At 48.6% G+C, this 20,480-nt stretch overlaps 8 protein-coding genes across 8 annotated transcripts; 4 read left to right on the top strand and 4 right to left on the bottom strand.

The window, feature by feature from the left end:
• Nucleotides 1-85: 85 nt before the first annotated feature.
• Nucleotides 86-1,989, bottom strand: Pdw03_2707 (DNA polymerase delta subunit 2, putative; the record flags this gene model as incomplete). The annotated part of the gene is made up of 5 exons (XM_014674929.1): nucleotides 86-381; nucleotides 437-1,409; nucleotides 1,460-1,591; nucleotides 1,667-1,856; nucleotides 1,946-1,989. The coding sequence occupies 5 exons, from the start codon at nucleotides 1,987-1,989 to the stop codon at nucleotides 86-88; spliced, it is 1,635 nt and encodes a 544-aa protein (XP_014530415.1).
• A 626-nt stretch (nucleotides 1,990-2,615) lies between these two features.
• On the top strand, nucleotides 2,616-3,662 carry Pdw03_2706 (2-nitropropane dioxygenase, NPD; the record flags this gene model as incomplete). Its single annotated transcript, XM_014674930.1, has 1 exon — nucleotides 2,616-3,662. One exon carries the CDS (start codon nucleotides 2,616-2,618, stop codon nucleotides 3,660-3,662), a length of 1,047 nt encoding a protein of 348 aa, XP_014530416.1.
• Nucleotides 3,663-4,055: 393 nt separating this feature from the next.
• Pdw03_2705 (Taxilin) lies at nucleotides 4,056-5,666 on the bottom strand (the record flags this gene model as incomplete). Its single annotated transcript, XM_014674931.1, has 5 exons — nucleotides 4,056-4,553; nucleotides 4,611-4,854; nucleotides 4,916-5,064; nucleotides 5,141-5,415; nucleotides 5,528-5,666. The coding sequence occupies 5 exons, from the start codon at nucleotides 5,664-5,666 to the stop codon at nucleotides 4,056-4,058; spliced, it is 1,305 nt and encodes a 434-aa protein (XP_014530417.1).
• A 391-nt stretch (nucleotides 5,667-6,057) lies between these two features.
• Nucleotides 6,058-9,242, top strand: Pdw03_2704 (Mitochondrial presequence protease; the record flags this gene model as incomplete). Its single annotated transcript, XM_014674932.2, has 2 exons — nucleotides 6,058-6,431; nucleotides 6,488-9,242. 2 exons carry the CDS (start codon nucleotides 6,058-6,060, stop codon nucleotides 9,240-9,242), a joined length of 3,129 nt encoding a protein of 1,042 aa, XP_014530418.2.
• A 747-nt stretch (nucleotides 9,243-9,989) lies between these two features.
• Pdw03_2703 (Zn(2)-C6 fungal-type DNA-binding domain) lies at nucleotides 9,990-12,249 on the top strand (the record flags this gene model as incomplete). The annotated part of the gene is made up of 9 exons (XM_014674933.2): nucleotides 9,990-10,020; nucleotides 10,075-10,094; nucleotides 10,154-10,237; nucleotides 10,296-10,603; nucleotides 10,657-11,092; nucleotides 11,149-11,458; nucleotides 11,507-11,721; nucleotides 11,769-11,832; nucleotides 11,894-12,249. 9 exons carry the CDS (start codon nucleotides 9,990-9,992, stop codon nucleotides 12,247-12,249), a joined length of 1,824 nt encoding a protein of 607 aa, XP_014530419.2.
• Nucleotides 12,250-12,407: 158 nt separating this feature from the next.
• Nucleotides 12,408-13,551, bottom strand: Pdw03_2702 (methyltransferase domain-containing protein; the record flags this gene model as incomplete). Its single annotated transcript, XM_066100270.1, has 4 exons — nucleotides 12,408-12,929; nucleotides 12,997-13,143; nucleotides 13,298-13,318; nucleotides 13,381-13,551. 4 exons carry the CDS (start codon nucleotides 13,549-13,551, stop codon nucleotides 12,408-12,410), a joined length of 861 nt encoding a protein of 286 aa, XP_065955670.1.
• A 2,423-nt stretch (nucleotides 13,552-15,974) lies between these two features.
• Nucleotides 15,975-17,364, bottom strand: Pdw03_2701 (uncharacterized protein; the record flags this gene model as incomplete). Its single annotated transcript, XM_066100269.1, has 2 exons — nucleotides 15,975-16,217; nucleotides 16,282-17,364. The coding sequence occupies 2 exons, from the start codon at nucleotides 17,362-17,364 to the stop codon at nucleotides 15,975-15,977; spliced, it is 1,326 nt and encodes a 441-aa protein (XP_065955669.1).
• A 255-nt stretch (nucleotides 17,365-17,619) lies between these two features.
• Pdw03_2700 (Methyltransferase-16, putative) lies at nucleotides 17,620-18,742 on the top strand (the record flags this gene model as incomplete). Its single annotated transcript, XM_066100268.1, has 2 exons — nucleotides 17,620-18,083; nucleotides 18,148-18,742. 2 exons carry the CDS (start codon nucleotides 17,620-17,622, stop codon nucleotides 18,740-18,742), a joined length of 1,059 nt encoding a protein of 352 aa, XP_065955668.1.
• Between the last annotated feature and the right edge of the window lie 1,738 nt (nucleotides 18,743-20,480).

Raw genomic sequence — 20,480 nt, 5'->3', positions numbered from 1 at the left:
TGCCATGTAAAGGTAACAACATATGTGTGATTTGGTAAAAGTGTTGTTTCATTAGTACCGTAGATGAATTGGTATCTCTATCTGTTCATTTTTGTTCTTCCTGACCCTTGAAAACTCCAAACCGGACTACCTCGACCTCTAGCGTCTCGGTATCAACTAGTATCAACTCCCCGGTTTCGCTGAACTTGGGAAGCGCCAGCAGCCGAACACGGGCTGCATCGGAGCCATCAGCGGCACCCACCATTTCAGTGTCGCCGTCTAGGCGGAGGGGGGTGTCGCCCTCAATCGTGGCAGTTTTGAACTGTGGCTGATTGCCAGCGAAAAAGATATGCGGACATGACTCGATAACAAATGGATCATCGGATTGGTATGGGTATGACCCTGAGGACAATTGTTAGCAAAATGCGATTTATGAGATTGGGATATCCATGCATACAAAGTGTATCCGGCGCAGTGGGAACGCCGCAGCGCCAACGAAGCATGGCTTCCATGATTCGCATCCGGTCATCGGAATCCTTCTCCTTGTCTGGGGTGCTATCACCGTCCTCTATACTGATATACCGCAGAACATCGTCAACATTCTGACCGCTGCATCCCCAAAGTCGCCAGCCTTCCACATCGCCATCCCAGGGGTTCGTGACACTGTCGAACCAGCCCACTTCCGGCGTTTCATCTCCTCTGACAGGAGGTGCGGAATACGCTCTTGCTTGTGGGAACATTGTACGATGGATCCCCTGCTGAGGGAGGGAGAAGTTTGCGGGATCTTTTTCACCCGGCATGAGTGTGATTGGAATGCTAGGCAAGATCTCCGCTAGGAAGTTGTCAAGTTGTGTAATAGGTGCGGCATTGTATGCAGAGGCGTCGTAACCATACTTTTTCGGCTGGGCTTTCTTTGCCGCAGCGTCGCCAGAGCTTATTGACGCTACATCACCAATTACGCTGGCTCCAAGTGAGTTACCTGCGATGATCAACCGGGAGATTTTCGAGGGACCCATGGAAGGACTGTTGTCGTCATTCCCTGAGAATCCCGTGTAGCCCAGAAGATAGTCCGTCAATAGCTCCAAACCAAGCGTGTCGCTTGATGTGCCCGTGATTCCCAGGCCACTGACGAAGGCAATTTTGCCGTGTTCCGTTCCAGCAATTTCGACTTCACTTTTTGGAGCATTGCTCTCCCATCGTTGAGCCTGCGGAGCCAAGTCTGGCAGCTTGATATCAATAACCTCAAAATCTCCATTCGCATTTTCAGTCCCCAACGCTGCAATAATGGCACCTGTCGCCAGCTGCGTAGACTGCAAGAAGTTTCCAGTAAGCCGTAAACGGCCGGACTCATCTTCCATCATAATTTGGGTCAAAGAGGGATCAGAAGGGTCGGTGTAGGTGCGGCGCGGAGGGGGCGCGGAGGTGAAGTTCTATGGGTTGTCAGTAGAAGAAGCACCAGCCGTACGGCTTAGAAACTAACCTCTTTGCTGAGATCTTCCAAGATATTAGGCTTCAATGGCAAATGCATGTACACGGTGCCGGCCACCCAGCACAGTTCGCCTTGTCGGACATCGAGGACTCGATCGACACGTCGCACCTTCTCTCCAGCGATCTAAATTGGCAAGTGGTTGTCAGAAACGTTCATGGCCGAGAGAGAAGAATATTCCCTAGGAGCAGGTGCGCTTACAACAAGTCCATCCCACGCATCCATCGCAACTTGCTCAACGGTGGGCTTCAACTTGGCGAGTCGCAAAAAGTACATGTCATCATATTGCTGTTGATAGTGCCGTCCTGCACCGGCTGGTAGATGAAAGGTGAGGCGAGGATTGTAATGGGAGGGTGTTCGATACACCGGTTCCTGTTTCTGTTCCTCCTTGCTATCGAAACAGAGTGCATTCAATGGTCAGCGAAAGCTTCTTGGTGCGTAGCAGTCTGGATAGAGGCAGAGTGGACCAAGGGGTATTACCTTGGAGGGCACAAAAAAGTGTATTCTTCAGCATCCGGGGCCATAGTTTCCGGGAAAATGCAGCGATCGGGTATTTTGGAAATGGTTGGGGTGGTGATGCAAAGTGGTGTGTTTTGACGCGCCCACGCGTCAGTTAGCGTGTTCAATTACATTCCCACTTCGGGTCTCGTGTGTGCCAACTGGTTAGGAACAATCCATTTGACAGCTGAAATCTGCCATTCTTTTCATAAATCTCGTTAATACAGCTCATTTTTTTGGTTTCCAGTCCCAGTAAAGTTTAAATTAGGCTCAAAAGAATAAGAAATGCGTAATGACAACGAGATCAAAGTGTGTAGCGAAACACCACACTAAGCCGACTCGGATTTCGGTCATCTATGCTCAATAACGCTGGAAGAGTAGTGTACTCACCAAGATGTGCTCTTCATAAAGCGCCGTGTGTTGTACTACATAAAAGGAGCTGTACATTGCAGATCGGTTATCACCTGCCTCGGTCCATACATGGCTTAGGGCTTCCCCGCATTCTCCATTCTTCACATTAGAACATCGAAAATGTGATCCTCAGATATTCTCTATAAGTACAAGAGAAAATTGATAGACGGCCATCTCTTAGTGTTAGTCACTTCTACTTCCACAACCTGTCATCGCCATCTAGTTATACCGGCAAAACAACATGTCTCTCCAAACACCACTATGCTCTCTTCTCAAGATCCAACATCCAGTCCTGCTTGCCGGCATGGCCCGCGCATCTGGAGCTCCACTGGCAGCAGCAGTGTCTAATGCCGGTGGCCTGGGCACAGTCGGCGGACTAGGCTATACACCAGCCCAACTATCAGAGATGCTCACAGAGCTCAAGTCACTCCTCCGGGACCCCTCGCTCCCCTTCGGCGTGGATCTGGCCCTTCCGCAAGTCGGAGGCTCAGCACGCGCAACAAACCACGACTACACACATGGCCTGCTGGATGAGTTAATTGAGGTGACCATCTCGCATGGCGCCAAGCTCTTCGTCTCTGCCGTCGGGATCCCGCCAGCTAAGACCATTGAGCGGCTCCACGAGGCCGGTATCCTAATTATGAATATGGTTGGCGCGCCGAAGCACGCCCATAAGGCGCTCAAGGCGGGCGTCGATATTGTCTGTGCGCAGGGCGGCGAGGGTGGCGGTCACACCGGCGAAGTGCCGTTCTCTGTTCTCGTACCCGCTATTGTGGATGTTGCGCAGCAGTACAAGAGTCCGCTGACGGGCCAACCGGCGCTTGTAGTTGCAGCTGGAGGTATCTATGATGGCCGGAGTCTGGCCGCTTCGTTGATGTTTGGTGCTATGGGTGTTTGGGTCGGGACGCGATTTGTGGCCTCAGAGGAGAGCGGTGCTAGTCGCTTGCACAAGGAGGCTGTAGTTCGGGCACAGTTTGGTGAGACCAAACGTACGCTTGTTATCTCTGGTCGGCCTTTGCGCATGCTACCCAATGATTATATTAAGGAGTGGGAAGCACGGCCTGCTGACATTGCCGCGCTGACTTCCAAGGGCGTTGTGCCCATGGTGGATGATTTGGAGAACGAGAAGGAAGTTGATATACCATTCCTCATGGGCGATGTTTCAGCCAGTGTTAAGGACATTAAACCAGCGGAAATCATTGTGAAGGAGATGGTTCAGCAGGCTGTCAAAATGCTCAAAATCGGAGGCTTATATCTCACATCGACAGGGCCGGCGAGTAGACTATAGGTGTGGATGGATATGAAGTCCGCGGAAATGGGGGCTACCAACTAATACTGACGCTAAAGTGAAGTAAAATCTGGCAAGCTTCTCCCTCTTACGGATGCAACCATGACATATATGTGTATAAAACACGAAAACCAATGTAACGTGAAAAACCAACAAGCGAGATGGATTATGCCTTGGTAATCACCGAGGAATATCGCGAGACAGACAAAAATAGATGGCACAGAACTTCTACATTTCGGTTTCAACACGAATCTTCGGATCTTTGTAAGCCACAAGGCGAAATGCAACATTTGCCTTGAGAGAAGAATACAAAGTCAAAAGATCGAGTATTTTATCGAGGGTAGCCAAAGTTGTTTCAATCAAAATCGACATCAAGGAAGTTGGAATCATCTTTTAGAAAACCAAGCCATTGACTCCCGTAGCGTTGCCATTCGCTCGAGCCTCCAGAAGATTTGGGGGCGGGGTAGGACCGAAGACAGGCTTCTCTGAGGGTTGTTCGACCCGGGTAGAGGGTGGCTCGAGATCTTCCTCATCACTGATATCCTCCTCGTCATCTTCGTAGTCATCATCGTACTCGCTTTCAGTGCCTTCATCATCACCCTCTAAATGATCGTCGCCTTCTGCTAGAGCAAGTCCTTCGCCTCGGCCCTGGGCTTGCATACGCCGGCATAGGGCTTCTAGGTGGTGGCACTTCCGCCGCCACCTTTCAAGTTCTTCATGGTTCCGGGTCCGTTCCTCCGCCATTTCCAGGATGTTGCGGTTGGTTTGCTCGTGCTTCCGGTTGAGCGTATGATTCTCCTTCTCCAGGCGCTTGGTTTTCTTAGACATTTCTTCCATCTCTTTGCGGAAGGTAAGGAAAAGATCGTTGCTGTTGTTCAAAGTGTCCTCGACCTGGTGGTCTTCGTCAGCGACCGGGGAATGAGAGGGTTTGTGGGAACCCTTCTGTACCTGTTTGAACTTCTCCACGTAGATGTTAAGTTGGCTGCGCAATTCGGCCTCGGTATGGGAGAAAGTGGAAACCTGGGAGGTCAACGCTCGGCTTCGGTTGGCTTCGACTTCACTAGCACGGCGCTGCTCCTCATACTTGGAAGCGAGACTTTGGATCTCGGAGTCCTTGCCACGTAGGAGGCCCCTGTAATGCAGGTCACGCGTGTCGAACTGTTCGCTAATGGTCTTAAGCTTGGCGCGAAGTCTAAAACCTCTCCGATTAGCAAACACATAGCCCGAAGACTAAGACGGCATCGAAATCGTACGCTTCATCCAGATCAATATCCACCTTTTCGCTACGAGGGTTCCCCTTGGCAGCCATGACGTCTTGGATGTCATAGAGGAGCGAGTCGAGACGTTCATTCACAATCAAGCGAGCTTTCTTCTCCGTGTCTTCCAACTTCTTATTCTCATCCTACCAAATCGTTTAGCTGGCAAGTCCTCCGTGGCATTTGGCGCATTTGTCTCGAGGCGCATGCTGATGGACCCACCTTGACTTTCTTGTTCTCCTTCGTAAGTTCTCGACACAGCTTCTCCAGCTTGTCCTTCATTGTGACGGTCTTGTTAAGATCAGACTTGCCCTTATCCTGGTCTTTTTGCAGCTGATCGGCACGCTTCTTGCTCTTAGAATAATCACGATCCAACTTCTTCATGTCCGCTAACAGCTCGGTGTACTTTTTGTGGACGGTTTCGAGTTTGGTCATAGGGGACTCGATGTTGCTCAAAAGCTGGTTGAGATCACGAGTTGCCTTTTTAACCTCGCGCTCTGTATATCGAAATCCATGTTAGTGATCCTAAGTTCTAGACTAACTTCGCGGTCCAGCGGCACCAAGCAAAGATGAAAAGTGCCGCCGCAGGATGCAAAGGGAGTCACGCACCAATTTCCGCCTCTTGGTCTTTCTCGCCGGCGGCATCTTGCTCCAGTTGGGAGATCTTGGCGGCCAAAAGCTTGGACGTTTCGTTTGGGTCGGCCGCTTTCTTTCCCTTGTTCTTCTTCGCCATAGAGGTGGACGACATTTCTGGGTGTTTGCGTGAGGTTTTGCAGAAACCACGAATTTGATGGTTCGATTCACGGGGGGTTGGTACGAAGGCCGGAAGCCGAAAATTTGCGCCAAATAGATGGGATACAGGGCAGGATGTAGCCGGATCAATCACACTGAGGAGAGATCCCAGAGGAGAGGCTCACGAGCGAGATCACTGGCTCTGGGATATAGGAATCGTTCGTTTGTCGTATCGTTCGGGAAAGAGCAAATGTTGGTCTTCGGAGCAGAACTTCGATGAGCGGGCGGCCAGTGAGGCTTACGCTAGCATAGATGATGTAAGCCTGGGCGGTGGAACCTCCAGGGCTGGACATTTTCGACTCCGGGGTTGCGAGCTTGTTCTTTACAACCGTCAATTACGCATAATCATGTTGCGCTCATCGATGCGTCTCGGTACGGCGCGACTGCCAAATCCTTGCCCGCTTATCGTTCGCTCATTAAAGTCGACGCAAACTATCCTTCCGCGCAATACCAAGAGAGCCGCATCGACCGTGACCCACCTGGATAACTTTCCAAAGGTTGGCGAGAAACTCCACGGATTCACCATATACGAGAAGAAACATGTACCTGAGCTTCATCTGACTGCAGTCTGGCTGAAACATGACCAGACAGAAGCGGACTATATGCATGTCGCCAGAGATGACAAGAACAACGTGTTTGGAATCGGGTTCAAGACAAACCCGCCGGATGCCACTGGTGTGCCTCATATTCTGGAGCATACTACACTATGTGGCAGTGAAAAGTGAGCAGCATATTATTGAATGCCTGTTGATTTTTCTGACTTTGTGTTCCATCAAGATTTCCAATCCGAGACCCGTTCTTCAAGATGCTTCCGCGCTCCCTCTCAAATTTTATGAATGCTTTCACAGCTTCTGACCATACTACATACCCGTTTGCCACGACCAACCAGCAGGACTTTCAAAATCTTCTTTCCGTTTACCTTGATGCTACCCTGCACCCTCTTCTCAAGGAATCAGATTTCCGACAAGAAGGGTGGCGCTTGGGTCCTGAGGATCCGCGTGCTGGAGAGTCGATTCCCGGACAGCCCGAAAAAAAGCTATCGTTGGGGGACATCGTGTTCAAGGGTGTTGTCTACAATGAGATGAAGGGCCAGATCTCTGATGCAAATTATCTCTACTACATCCGTTTCAAAGAGAGCATCTTCCCCTCGCTGAACAACTCGGGTGGAGACCCTGAGTACATCACAGATCTCACTCATAAGCAGCTGTCGGAGTTTTCGAAACGCAATTACCACCCTAGCAACTCCAAGATCTTTACCTATGGTGATATGCCTCTGGCTGATCACCTGCAGCAGATCGGTGCCGTTCTGGATGGCTTCCAGAAAGGTCAAGCAGATACTGATGTAAAGCTACCTCTTGATCTCAGTAAGGGGCCTCTCAACGTGACTGTTCCTGGCCCTGTCGACACATTTGCCAGCGAAAACAAGCAGCACAAGACGTCCACCTCCTGGTACATGGGTGACACAACCGATGTCGTGGAAACTTTCTCCGTAGGAATCGTTTCCTCGCTTCTCCTCGATGGTTACGGCTCACCCATGTACCGAGCCCTTGTTGAGAGTGGTCTTGGCTCTTCTTTTACACCAAACACGGGTCTTGACTCATCTAGCCGCACTCCCATATTCTCAGTTGGACTCAATGGGGTCACTGAAGCGGAAGCCCCTAGTATCAAAAATGTGATTCAAAATGTCTTCCGGGAATCCGTTTCTGCTGGGTTCAGCGAGGAGAAGGTTCGTGGATTCCTTCATCAGCTGGAGCTCTCTCTACGCCACAAAACTGCAAACTTTGGGATTGGTGTGATGGAGAAGACTATTTCGACTTGGCTCAAAGGCTCAAACCCCATGAACGAGCTGGCTTGGAATGATGTCATCGACGAGTTCAAGAGCAGATATGCTAAGCCTGGTTATCTCGAGTCCTTGGTAGAGAAATATCTCATCAACGACCATTGTATGACCTTTACTATGGTCGGCACTCCCACTTTCAACACAGAGTTGGATGAGAAGGAGGTGGTACGAAAAGACAAGAAACTTGCCCAGCTTATCGAAGAGTACGGGTCAGTTGAGAAGGCTGTTACCAAGCTTGGGGAAGAGGAATTGGAACTTCTCAAGATCCAAGAGGACGCGCATAATGCTGACCTGAGCTGCCTCCCGTCGTTGAGAGTCAAGGACATCTCGCGAGAGAAGGAGTGCAAGTCTGTCCGAGAGTCTAAAGTTGAGGGCGCTGACGTCGTCTGGCGCGAAGCTCCCACCAACGGATTGACCTACTTCCAGGCTTTGAATGAATTCGTTGATCTACCCGATGAACTTCGGTTGCTTATGCCCCTGTTTAACGACTGTGTTATGCGTTTAGGAACCGCCAACCGGTCGATGGAACAATGGGAAAATTTGATTAAATTGAAGACGGGGGGGATTTCAACTTCGTCATTCCTCGTGTCGTCCCCAACGCACTTGGATCAGTTCAAAGAGGGCATGCAGTTCTCTGGATTTGCTATTGACAAGAACATTCCCGAGATGCTGGAAATGCTCTCGGTTTTGATCACAGAGACGGACTTCACGAGCCCTGCTGCGCCTGCGATGATTCAAGAACTCCTACGGATGACTACTAATGGAGCTTTGGATTCAATCGCAGGAACTGGTCACCGATTCGCCGTCAATGCTGCAGCTGCCAGTCTTTCCCGGGTCTTCTGGATCCAAGAGCAGCAGTCTGGTCTTGAACAACTGCAAGCCACGGCTAACCTGCTCCGGGACGCAGAGTCCTCTCCTGAGCGTCTCCAAGATCTAATCGAGAAGCTTCGCCTGATTCAATCCTTCGCCATCTCTTCGTCCAACCTTCGCGTCCGCATGGTGTGTGAAAAGGAGAGTGCTGGTAACAACGAATTGATTTTGCAAAAGTGGATATCTGGACTGCCTCAAACACAGTCTCCAAGCGCCAATCTCACCACCTCTTCCTTCAAGCCGGCCGACAAGGCCTTCTATGATATGCCGTACAAAGTCTACTACTCTGGCCAGGCTACCCAGACTGTGCCATTCGTTGATCCATCCAGCGCTCCTCTCAGCATCTTGTCTCAGCTTCTCACCCACAACTACCTCCACCCCGAGATCCGGGAGAAGGGAGGCGCCTACGGAGCGGGTGCTAGCAACGGTCCCATCAAGGGCATCTTCACCTTTATGAGTTACCGGGACCCGAACCCTTTGAACTCGCTCAAGGTCTTCAAGAACAGTGGTATATTTGCTAGAGATCGTGCTTGGTCTGAGCGTGAGATTGAAGAAGCTAAGCTTGGAATCTTCCAAGGTCTTGATGCCCCTACGAGTGTCGACGACGAAGGCGCCCGCTACTTTATGAGCGGCGTTACCCATGAAATGGATCAACGCTGGAGAGAACAGGTCTTGGATGTTACGGCCAAGGATGTGAACGCGGTCGCTGAAAAGTTCCTCGTGAATGGCTCGCGACAAACGACTTGCGTTCTGGGTGAGAAGAAAGACTGGGCAGATTCTGAATGGGAGCTGCGCAAGCTTTCTATGGATGCCGCTGCATAATCGATATCAAGTAAGAATCGCTGTTCAGCAGTTGCCCTTGTTTTTCCCCTTCTTTTTTTTTGCACACCTTCCTCTGAACTAGACACGATCTTTGTTCAGGGTCTTGTATCATGACTCCCCCTTCCCGTGTATTTCTATCTACCTTCACCTCCCTGCATCGCATCCTATCTTGTACATATATCCGTGTATATCTCATCTGTATACATCTCCATTCTTCCGTTTCCTCTTTTCTGTTTCCTCTTTATTTTCATGCCTCTCCCCTGCCTTGATTACCAACCGCGCTGAAGATATTCACGTGCTTCGGCACCGAGCTAGTCACATCTACAACCAGTCACTACCTTTGGTTGCAAGATGTCGCATTCGTTTCCATCTGGATGCTCGCGCAAGAACAAAGGGGATGTGAACCGCCAGGTACACTCCTCGTCTCCGTTTTTCAGACCCGTCCTGGACCTACAAGTCTACACAGGACGGACTAAAAACGTGGGAACATGAATTCCATAGAATTTTTTTCAATTCGTAGAAACGTCAAAAAAGGAAATTAACCCTGCAAACTTCTTGATTTTAAAATTGAGGAATAATAATTAGTCAAGCGCCATAGTCCTGCTAAAAGCGGAGAAACTGTTTAATCCACCCCTGATAAGCCCCGATGTCACTGTGCCTGCTGACTCTCTTATCCAATAATTTTGATCAATCACCACCAAGAGTCATGAAATATTAGTCTGAGTAGCCATGAAGAGATCGGGCGCCATGGTCGGCCCGAAGCCGACAAAGGCATGTGGTGAGTCGGAGATGGCATTGGCATCCGTTGTGGAGAAGAGCTAACTAGTCCAAGTAAATTGCCGACGACTGAAGGTAGAGACATAATTACTTTCCAAAATCCTAGTAGTTAGGAGATCACTCACATAAATCAGATGAAATGTGAAGTATCCGGATCTCCTCCATGTCGCCGTTGCCGTCACACTCGAGCAGCCTGTGTCTTCAAGCCCCGGGCCAATGTGAGTAAAGAACCACGACAAAAAAGCAACCCGAACACGGAGCTGACACTATATACAGGCATCGGCCGTGCACGAATTATTAGAGATGCAGCAAGAGCAAATTTTTGGTTCTCCACCAGTGATCCCGGATCACCAGGCGATCCTGAGCCGGCTGGCCAGGATCGAAGTCGCGCTCGGTATCACCGAGGATCCCCAAGACCGCGAAGACGAAGTTGATTTGCTTCATGGGGAAACTCCCGAAGAAGAGATTGACACTGTGCCACTACACGGTGTATGGACGGCGCTTGCGCATCTACGAGTCATTACTCGTCCACCTCCAGATGATGGTGTCTGGTCGCGACCCGCTGTTCAGCAGCTATGGAGCTCGTATGTACTGTTGAATGAAAAGATACGACGGCCGATAACTGAAAATGCTACAGCTTCTTGAAGAACCTCCCACTTCTGCACTTCCTAACAGACCATAGCGCGTTCGCTTCTCCGACCCCTGTCCTGCTCGCTTCTGTGCTCTATATCTCTGCTCTGCACCACCAGTCTACTGCGCTGGCATCTTTAGACTCAGGCTATTTTGCCGCTATGTATTGTGCGATCGCTGAGCTTGTGACTCCACCTCTGCACCCAAGTTCTCTGCAAGTATTAGAGCAAAAGGACGAAGAGCAAAATCTCTTCCCGCAAGCCAAAAGAGAGAAAGCCTTTCACGATATCCTTGGGTTGATAATGGCTAGTCTAAGTTGCGAGGCTTACGTTGGTGCCACAGGATCATGGATTGCAATGGCATATCGTATTTGGCTAGATCATTGCCCAATAGAGATGAATCCCACTACGAAAGATTGGCGTGGCTTGTTCTCCGGTCTCCAGGTAGGAACAGCTACCAAAAACCGATAGTTGGTTTCTTTGCTTACATTTTGCTTCAGGTCATTGACATCGAGCACGCCTCAATGCACATGTCCTATCCACTCCTCCCACGACATGCTGCAAATCCAACTATACAGCAGCTGGACAGTCACCAAGGAAATGCCTTCCAGGGCCTTGCCGAAATGATGCACTTTGGAATGAGTCATTTTGTCGGCCGTGGACTACCGAGCATATGGTCCTCTTTGAATGCAGATGAGGCCGACATTTTGCCTACAGCTCGGTCACCATTTACTGAGAGTGACTTGCAGATCATCCGGCATTGGGCAAGAAAACTTGATGACTGGCTAGTAAGATATAATGGCTCGTCCCGTGAGTCTCTAGGAGCCTGAACAAGTTTCTGGGACTGACTGTTATTAGAGCCTACCCCGTCTGATCGACAAGGTATTCTTATATTGCTCCAATATCACCTGCACAAATTATATGTGCTTTCGATCTACCATCCAGCCCGCGGGTTTGATCTTAGTCCTGCAAATATAAGTTCTTTTGAGCGACACGAGTTGCTCGTTTCAGCTCGGGCAGTGTTGAGGCTAAGACAAGACGATGCGAGCATCTGGTCCAACTGGGACTTGGTTGTAAGTTCAGCTCCAAAGCCAACATTGTCCCTTCTGACCAAAAATAGATGATCACATGGGCGGCTGTATTACTCCTTCAAGGTGTTGAAGACGGCATGACTCACCAAGATGGTATGGCACATTCAATTCCCAAAGGGCGGAGTCATCAACCTCCTCTAACACGCTATTCCAGATTTATACCTCATCCAAGCACATCTCCAACGCCTAGAACGAAGAAACCAGTCCGCTGCAAACATTCATACCGTTCTATTCCGCCGACTCGAGTCCAGCATGCAAGCCATGCACACTCCGCCAGACACAAGCGAGGCAGTAGCGTTCCCAGTCCCAAACACAGGTGTCTCATGGACTATATTCGATCAAGAGATAATGTCTCTTGCAAATCCGCCATGGTTATTTGACGAATCGACGCAGCTGCCACAGATCCAAAAGACCTCTGCAGTACACCAGTCACAGTCTGAACTCCCATCTTTCCAGTACGACTCTGCCATTCTAGCATCCACATCCCCACACTTTGCAACGCATACATAGTAGGGCTGCACAGCGGCGAGTTGCGGATATTCAAGCAGATCCCCGGTGTAGTATCATCAACTCCGAAGATGATTGAATTCGGCACGAAGAGCCACTGCTTGTTGTATTCATTCTAGGAACATGCTATATACACTCCAAACCCAGTTGGTAGGAGCTGTTCACAACTTCCGAACACTAAATCTCAGCTTAAAAGTGTCCATCCCCTCATGGTAGTCTTTCATTGTCTTATCTGTCCCAGCCCACTTCTCTATCCGAGTCTCAACGTCCCATTTCGTCCCTGTTTCGGCACCCACCTGCTCCCATAATTTCTTCCACGTGGCAGGGTCGTGTCGATAGTGTTTTCCAGCGGCCTCCTGGTTTTCCGGAGGTGGAGGATTCACTAGACCAATCTGCCGCCCGATTAAAAGTGATCCAGGTTTCTCCTGAAGTAACCCGACGAGCTGCTTGGCAACTAGGATCTGCTGACTCCAGTTAAAAAGATGGAAGAAGGAAGCGGCGTTCACTATATCAATCTTGTGGGTCAAGTGTTTCACAAGGTCAGAGTTGTCGTCGAATATGTCTGCTACAATAAACTGGGCTTTCAGATGATCGTGGTCGTTGAAAAGATCATACCCAATGTCGTAGAAGTCCTGGCGCAGGTCCGAGGCATAGAGGTTCCCAGAGGGGACCCCATCGAAGACCTGGTTTGGAATGTTAGATTTGCTTTCTTTTTACTCTGGACACTACCTGATCTCTCTGGAGCCTTACCAGCTGACGTAGCTCTTGCCCGACTGCACATCCGACATCAAGCAACTTTTGGCCGGACTTGAGTCTATCAAGGATTTCCGGGTAGAGCGGGGACTGTGGGATACTCAAGTCCAGAAACCGAAAGGATCCAATACAAGGGTACGGGAACTGAGAACGTATATCAGCACCTTTGATCAATCATACTCTCTCGGGATTGGGAAGATTCCGAAGCCATCAATTGCATCTGATGGCATGGCACACACGCAAGCATTCCAGCCACAGCGCTTCTAGGACAGATTGAGGAAATGAAAGATCTACTTACAACAGCGAATGCTCGATCTCTCTGGAAAAATTTCACCGACATTAGAATGGACACTCCCCACTCTGGAATGAGAAGTGACTCACCACTTTCTTCACATGTTCCACCTCCTGTCCGGGCTGGATTTTGCTATAATTTTCGAGAAGAGTCTTTGCTGGCTCAGGAATCTCGGTCAACTCTGGCTCGTACCAGGGGAACTCCCGAGGATCGAAGCCACCATCGAGGATGGATCTGAGATCGGACTCGGCTTTGGCCATGTTGGAGTAGAGGGCTGGCCGGAGGTTCGTCTACGGCACAAATCTTGTGCAATTGGGCAAATTTGTATGAGTTGGATCTCGCAGGACTTGATTGTGTACTTTAGCCTTGCATCACCGAGCAGAATGGCGGGCATTTGAGCTTCCGTGCTGTGGATGCCCCACGTGGGGCGTTGGGATATGCCGGCGCAATTATCCGTACCTCCCCCCCCCCGGGTGTCTGGTGAACGTCGTCCCAATAGAGGATGAAGCTGCCAGTTGAATAAGTACATACCAAAAGAGGTTGAATTGTATCCCAATCAAAGACATCAAAGATTGAAAAGATAGCATGGAGTTAATTTGGTCACTTGTCCATCCAGGCACTAGTTAGGTATCTAACTAACTAGATCTGTTCCTAGAAAAGCTTCGATAGTAGATTGCATAACTCTTGTAGAGTATAAAAAAATCTTGTTCGGTATGAAATAGGTAAATCGAAACGAAAGAACATCGCCAAAGGCAGTTAACACTCAGACCTAACATCTCGGTATCACGAACACATCATAGATAGGCCTCAAGGTCCTCGGGTTTCTCAGATGGTGCAGGGTAATCGTCTTCCTCTTTCGTCTTGGCCTTGTCTTCAGATCTTCAGCTCTTTCGGTTATTGCGACCATCGCTGCCGACTGAATGGACGCACCGGATTTCTAAACGCGGTGTCAGGTCTCCATAAATAAAAAGAACTATTCTTCCAAGCTTGAGGAATCTCAATCAATATACTTTGAGTGGCTTGATGCTCGATGGAAATTGTCTTTCTAGACATTTTCGGGTTCACTTTTGCAAGTGACTTGCAAATTTGCACTCCAATTGATGCCCAGCGAACATGTAGTATACAATTTCAAACATTGAAATCTCTAGAGATAGATATCGTGGATGTAAACGAACTAGGGGCTCATGAAAACCAACCAACTTCAAAGATACGAAAGGCCTCTGGGATCGCTCCTGGTGCATCTTAGATTAACTTCCTTCTTTTCCACATCTCCATGGAATCGGACATGCTCGCCCCTGGTCATATACACTTTGAGCCCTCCATAACAGATATCTGGGTTTCAATATAGAAAGTCCACAGAGCTGTGTAGTATGGCATCCAAATGGACCCTTGAGTAAGATAGTTGCATTCAAACAAACTAATGACCTATAGACCAGCAGATTCCAAGCTAACCCGTTATCTAAACATGAAATATGTCCTCAAGAAGCCGGTCTTCAGAACGGACTATGCAATGGTTCCACTGGCTCTGGCACTGCGTGGTGGATAGGAGTACCACAATGTAGAGATGCGTCACTTCAACTGGGTTCGCGGTGCGAAAGATCCTGTAATATTCACTGACGAGGTTCTTCTCCACATGGAACTGAAAGAGAAGAGTTCAATCGTAAGAGTTCGATCTTTGTATAGTCTATAGGAAGTGTGCTTAGAATTTTACAGCCCAGTTTCGAACTTGGCTGCCAACGGAAACTAATCATCCCTTATATCGCGCAGACTTGGATACGCCTTCCAGTTCCAAAAGTGATTCTGTCTCTTCGCAATATCAATCATAGTCTCGTCCCCTCAGACAGCCCAGTTTCTACCTGCACCAGTCGCTAGCTTCCACCTTAATTTTCATCTTTGCTCTCAAGCAACCTTGCACCTAGTCGTCTCTGTTTTAGACATCGCGCTTGGTAGAAATGATCGCTTGACTTCCGATTTACTGACCCCGCGTTTCATTGATGTTATGAAGTTTTGACCTCCACTTATGTAGCTAAAGATGGTCGGCACCATCAAGGAGTGAGCTCTATCCCGAGATTCCTACCTAGACATATTCAAACAGTTACTTGTACAATGAGCAGGTTTGGAAGATGCTCATGAAAATCAACGAGAACCATACGGGTAGTGGCATTTTTGAAGCAAGAGCTGTCAAATTTGAGTCTGGTGGAAAAGAGAGTGGAGAGTTGAAGGGCATGCTGTTAGGGGAGACTCGCGAGGTTTGATGCAAGAAGTCAACGACTCTAGATAGCCATCACCTGAACAGGAATTGGAGGATCTAGAGAGGGGGAAGTGGGGATAGCATGTTGATGATGGTGATGATGCTCTGTTGATGGGTGCTGGTGACCGCGCAGTAGAAAATGGGCGCGTTGCCCATTGAGCAAGATTTGACAAAGGAGTGATACATACAATGATGCTAATCGAGTTTGGAGTTCAGAGGGTCAAAGAGTCTTAAATCGATTAGGGTTGTATCATGGCTTGGTTATGCTTTTAATTTAGAAAGCCGGAGAAGTTCCGGCACTGTTAAGACTCTTGAATTCAGAGGGGTATAGTGTAACAAAGTCGCTCATAATATCACACAAAAGAGGTGATTGATGGCAAAGATCCATATTAATCACCCAAAGCAAATAAAAGTACTGCGTGTAGAGACCCATTAACTAGACCAATCGAGAGAAGTCGGATTTTCGCCCAGCTCATGGGGAGACATAGCCCTTGGTGAGGTTTTCGATAAGCCCGGAAGATCTATGGCCAAAGATGAAGGCGACAGAGGTAGAGGCGGGAAGGGCTCTGTGTGATTGTCCGATATCCGGCGGCTCGATGACTCGCTGAGGGTCCTTATCGGGGATTTGAATTGTTCTTGTGATCGGAGAGATGGACTGGCGGATGTTGCGGTATGCTAAGAAGCAAGATGGTTAGTTGCTTTTTCATCGAGCAAAAAAGTAAAAGGAAAGATTCCATACTTTATTACCACCTGTCAGATCGAGACCTCTAATCAATGCCAGCTCGTGTGCAGCAAGCCGTCGCCTCGCAATATTCGCTTCTTCTTCCAGTGCTGCGCGCTGTTCTTCTGTCTTCATGTCTGCCATTGATGTTGTATCAACACTCTGAGAGATCACGGCGTCATTATAAACAGTAGCTTGCCTAGGGGAGCACTTCTTCTTCCGTTTTGCCTTTTTCGAGGATGAGGCGCCTAAGCTGGACGTGGATGCAGACTGTGCGATTTCAGTCCTCGCCCTGGACTGGTCATCCGATTCCAAGCCCGTTCCCCGGCGCCCGAACGCAAGTGCAAACTCATCATCAAGGGGCACAGCATCTTCCTCCTCATCACTAGGGAATAGATCCCCGCGCGACCTAAGTGAGTTGTACGTTCCACGAGAAGATTGCGTGGAACTGCGATTCCTGCTATTAGGGGTTGGTGACAATTGATTTTCGTTATCATAATCAACATCCATAGTTTCCATGAGCGGCTCGCCTTCGTGCGCATAGCGCCGGGCACCAGGGTGTTCTTGGAGATCAGCAGCCGAAGGCCGATACTTGACCCCCCTTGCACCAAATCTCCATGGAAAGCGCTCGAGGAAGCCGAGGAGCGAAGAGCTAGGAATTACAGTCGGGTCGTCGCGATTGTCCGGAAGGTGCACGGTGCTCCTTCGCCTCGTGTTGCGTGTCCCGTAGCTCATCTTCCTGGGCCGACGCGGCTGGTCAGCAGCTCCCCGCGCCAGCCCGCTGCCAGCAAGGAGACGGTCAAGTTCACCAGAACCCCATCGAATTAAGCCATCGTCTTCTTCTTCATTGGCCCAGTCGTCGTAGAAGTCAAAGTTTGCTTCTGTTTGACCACGTCGTCTCCGCCTTAGGTGGTCTTCTCGGCTCGGGAGGCAAGGTGCTGTACATACAGCCACACAGTTTCCAATGGATGCAAGACACGGGGATATGTAGTTGTGGGAGAAAGTATAAAGCCCCTCTTGCGCGGTTTCGTTGGCGGTCTCAAGGTTATGGGAGATCTGATTAATCCGTTGTCTTATGCGGGGGTCGCGCGGTCGCATCATCTTGGGCAACGGCGTCGATCAATAGGCACTGCTGATGACAGATCTTGTATGAGCTTTACCAGCTGTCGCCGGCGACATTGGAAAAGTTGGGGTAAACAGGGGCAATTGCGATTGCAAGACGACACCTCGGAAACCTGACGATGTCATTCCTGCTGAGTCAGCGCGGGTACTTGGGGGGGTGGGGGATTTGGGTTTGATGAAGACGCGAGAGAGCCATTGAAGGAATTTGGAGAGGGCATTTTCTACGTCTCCAAGATGGTCTACTATGTTCGATTCCTGAAAGTCCCCAGGATTCAGCAACAGAAAGGGTCCATCTACCTCTCTGCTCTCATCTGCATCACCACTGACCTGGGAGACTCTTTTCTCGCCGAAGATATTGATTTGATGTTGATAGCTGAGAATTCCTCTGGTCTTACGTTTCAGAAAACGACACAATGGAATGCTAGTAATCGCGAACTTGCTGTTACTCTGGGTCCCTTCCCATCAAAACTGGCTAAGCAGTCCATGGTATTGACAGTGAAAGTGCCGCACCCACCAGAATACGCTATACCCAAGTATCCCTCCATACCATTAGTTGTTGCTGCAACAAGTGCTCCATTTGGGCCCCACTCGACGCCAGCGGAAATGTTGGTTCAACGGCAAATCCAATACAGCGGGAACGAACCGATCCCCATAAGAATCTGGGAAGAGACAGGAAACAGCATTGCTCGACACATATGGTAAGCCACTCTTCTACTTTCCTTTCGGTTCTCCCCTAGACATTCTAAACAGGGATTTATCCAGGGATGCGGGCCTCGCAACAGTGACATATCTTCACATGATCTGTGAGAATATAAAGAAGAAGAACAAAAGTGCTGAACCTAAAATACCAGCCTTGAAGCAGGTCCTGTCTAACGTCCGCAACCAACCTCTCCAGGTAGTTGAGCTCGGGGCAGGATGTGGGATAGCGGGAATTGCATTGGCATCAATGCTTCCTAACTGTTCGGTCTTGCTCACGGACCTCCCTGAGGTTGAGGACATCATAACACGCAATATCAATGCTGCTAGACTCGCAACCCTGTCCAGTCTTCACTATCAAAACCTTGACTGGGACAACCCACCAGAGGAGCTCTGCCCTCGGCCCATTGAGCTCATTCTTGTCTCTGACTGTACCTACAACGCAGACAGCTTGCCAGCGCTGGTCTCTACGCTTGACCGATTGGTTCGGACATCGCCAGAGGCAATCATCTTGGTGGCTCTGAAGAGACGACATGACAGCGAAACAATTTTTTTTGACTTGATGGGATCGGCGGGATTTACGGCGGTGCAGGACAGCGTCGAGATCCCCTCGCAACACGACGATGTGGATGAGATCGAGTTCTACTGTTACAGTCGATGAACCGGGAAATTTAGCACCGAGACCATTCACTCCCAGGAACAACTCTTTTTGCCAAGGTCTAATTTTTGTTATATCCCGCCAACCAAGGGCCTTAAGGCTCCAAAAAAATGTTGACATTCTTTCCAACTTCCGGCTCTATCTTTTGATCCTATTTTCATAGGCATTAATGGATACTTACCGCTGTTAGTGGAAGAAAATTAGAATCGCCCCCCAAAACTAAGTTTTCTGATAGAGATCCATGGTTTCAACAGTGTATGGGACGACCAATAGATAGGGCACAACAAATTCTCTGAAATCTCTAACTAAAATGACAAAATCTGCCTTTATAATAATCTATGCGGTCAAAACTGACTAAATATATCATATGAATTGTTAGATCACGCTATCGTGGCGGTCCGTGAATTTTTGGGGATTCTACAATATTTTTAACTAGGTCTTGTACCATTAGTCTCGATATGCCCTAGTTTTTGAAGCTATCTAGAGCTTTAAGAACTGCTAATTCTCTTACTTTCTTAAATAATCGTTTTACTAATCTCTCGTATACTAAGTAGCTCTCGAAATCCTTACTTCTTCTGCTTCGGTAGTACCTTAGTAAGCCTATCTACTAGTATAGCCGTGGTAGGAACCGAGTTGTAAGTATACAGTTTTCAGGTGTAAAGCCTATCAACCGGGTAAAATACAATGTTGAGGGAGGATAAGTTCAAAGATTGTCTTATGTATGCTAAGACTTTTTTTTATAAGAATCAAAAGAAATCTAGGGGGATCCTTGACTCTAAGGAAAATAATCGGCATTCTCGGATACCTGATCATGTGAGGAACCCCGCTCGGTTCGATCCTAGGATCAACGTAATGCGTCATTGGCCAGTTGATCATGGTATATATCTTGTAAGGATTCTTTGTCCTTTGCAATATCTCAAATCTAAGATCCGGGAATTTTTCCATAGTATATTGAAATTTAAAATTCCGTTATTCACTTCGCTTCGAATGGCAAAATTTTCCGTTATAGTAGCCGATTATTGTCAGGGTGCGGGCTGGCAGGACGGCATGATAGGAGATGACTGGTAGGAACAAGTCATAACAGATCATATTCCACTTGACAGGTACAGGCAGGGGCAGGCTATTATACAAGACGTAGCTCGAAGAGCTACAACAGGATCTAGAACTGAAGTTCAGATAAACAGGTCAGAGATCACGTGCCGTGATCTTCCTCTAACTGAGCATCACGGTTCGCACCGTGACACCGGAGGATTTCTTGAATAGGCTGATTGAGAATATGCCTACTCGGTGCTAGGCGGTTATTGATGCTTAGGGGGGTGCTACTATATACTAAGTGTTGTATATAGTAGTGGTATTGTATATGAGAAATTGTTGTATGTTGTATGTGAGAGAAATGGAGAGTTGAAAGGTTGAGAACCCTATTTTTTAAAAGAATAACATAGTATCAATTTGTAAAATACTATACTAAATACTATGATAATTTATACGCTAGTACCGCCACTGTGGAGGTGGTGAATCTTTATAGGGTAGACTGTTGTAGGAGGGGCATCGCAGTGGGTCCAGTGACCAGCTAGCCAATTAAATAACATCAAGGCACGTCCGCTTGATAAGCATTTCGTGACACTGGATTGATTCCTCTCGATCATACCCTGAATCCAGAATCAGCCTAGATTATGGTACTGACCTCCTTTCAAACATGATTATGTTGTAGCACGGAAGGAAATCTAGGCTATGGGAATTA

This window comes from Penicillium digitatum, chromosome 1 (genome assembly GCF_016767815.1).
Source record: "Penicillium digitatum chromosome 1, complete sequence".
NCBI lineage: Eukaryota > Fungi > Ascomycota > Eurotiomycetes > Eurotiales > Aspergillaceae > Penicillium > Penicillium digitatum.
Note: the sequence above shows the minus strand (reverse complement) of the source record. Positions and strands in the feature narration are given on the sequence as shown.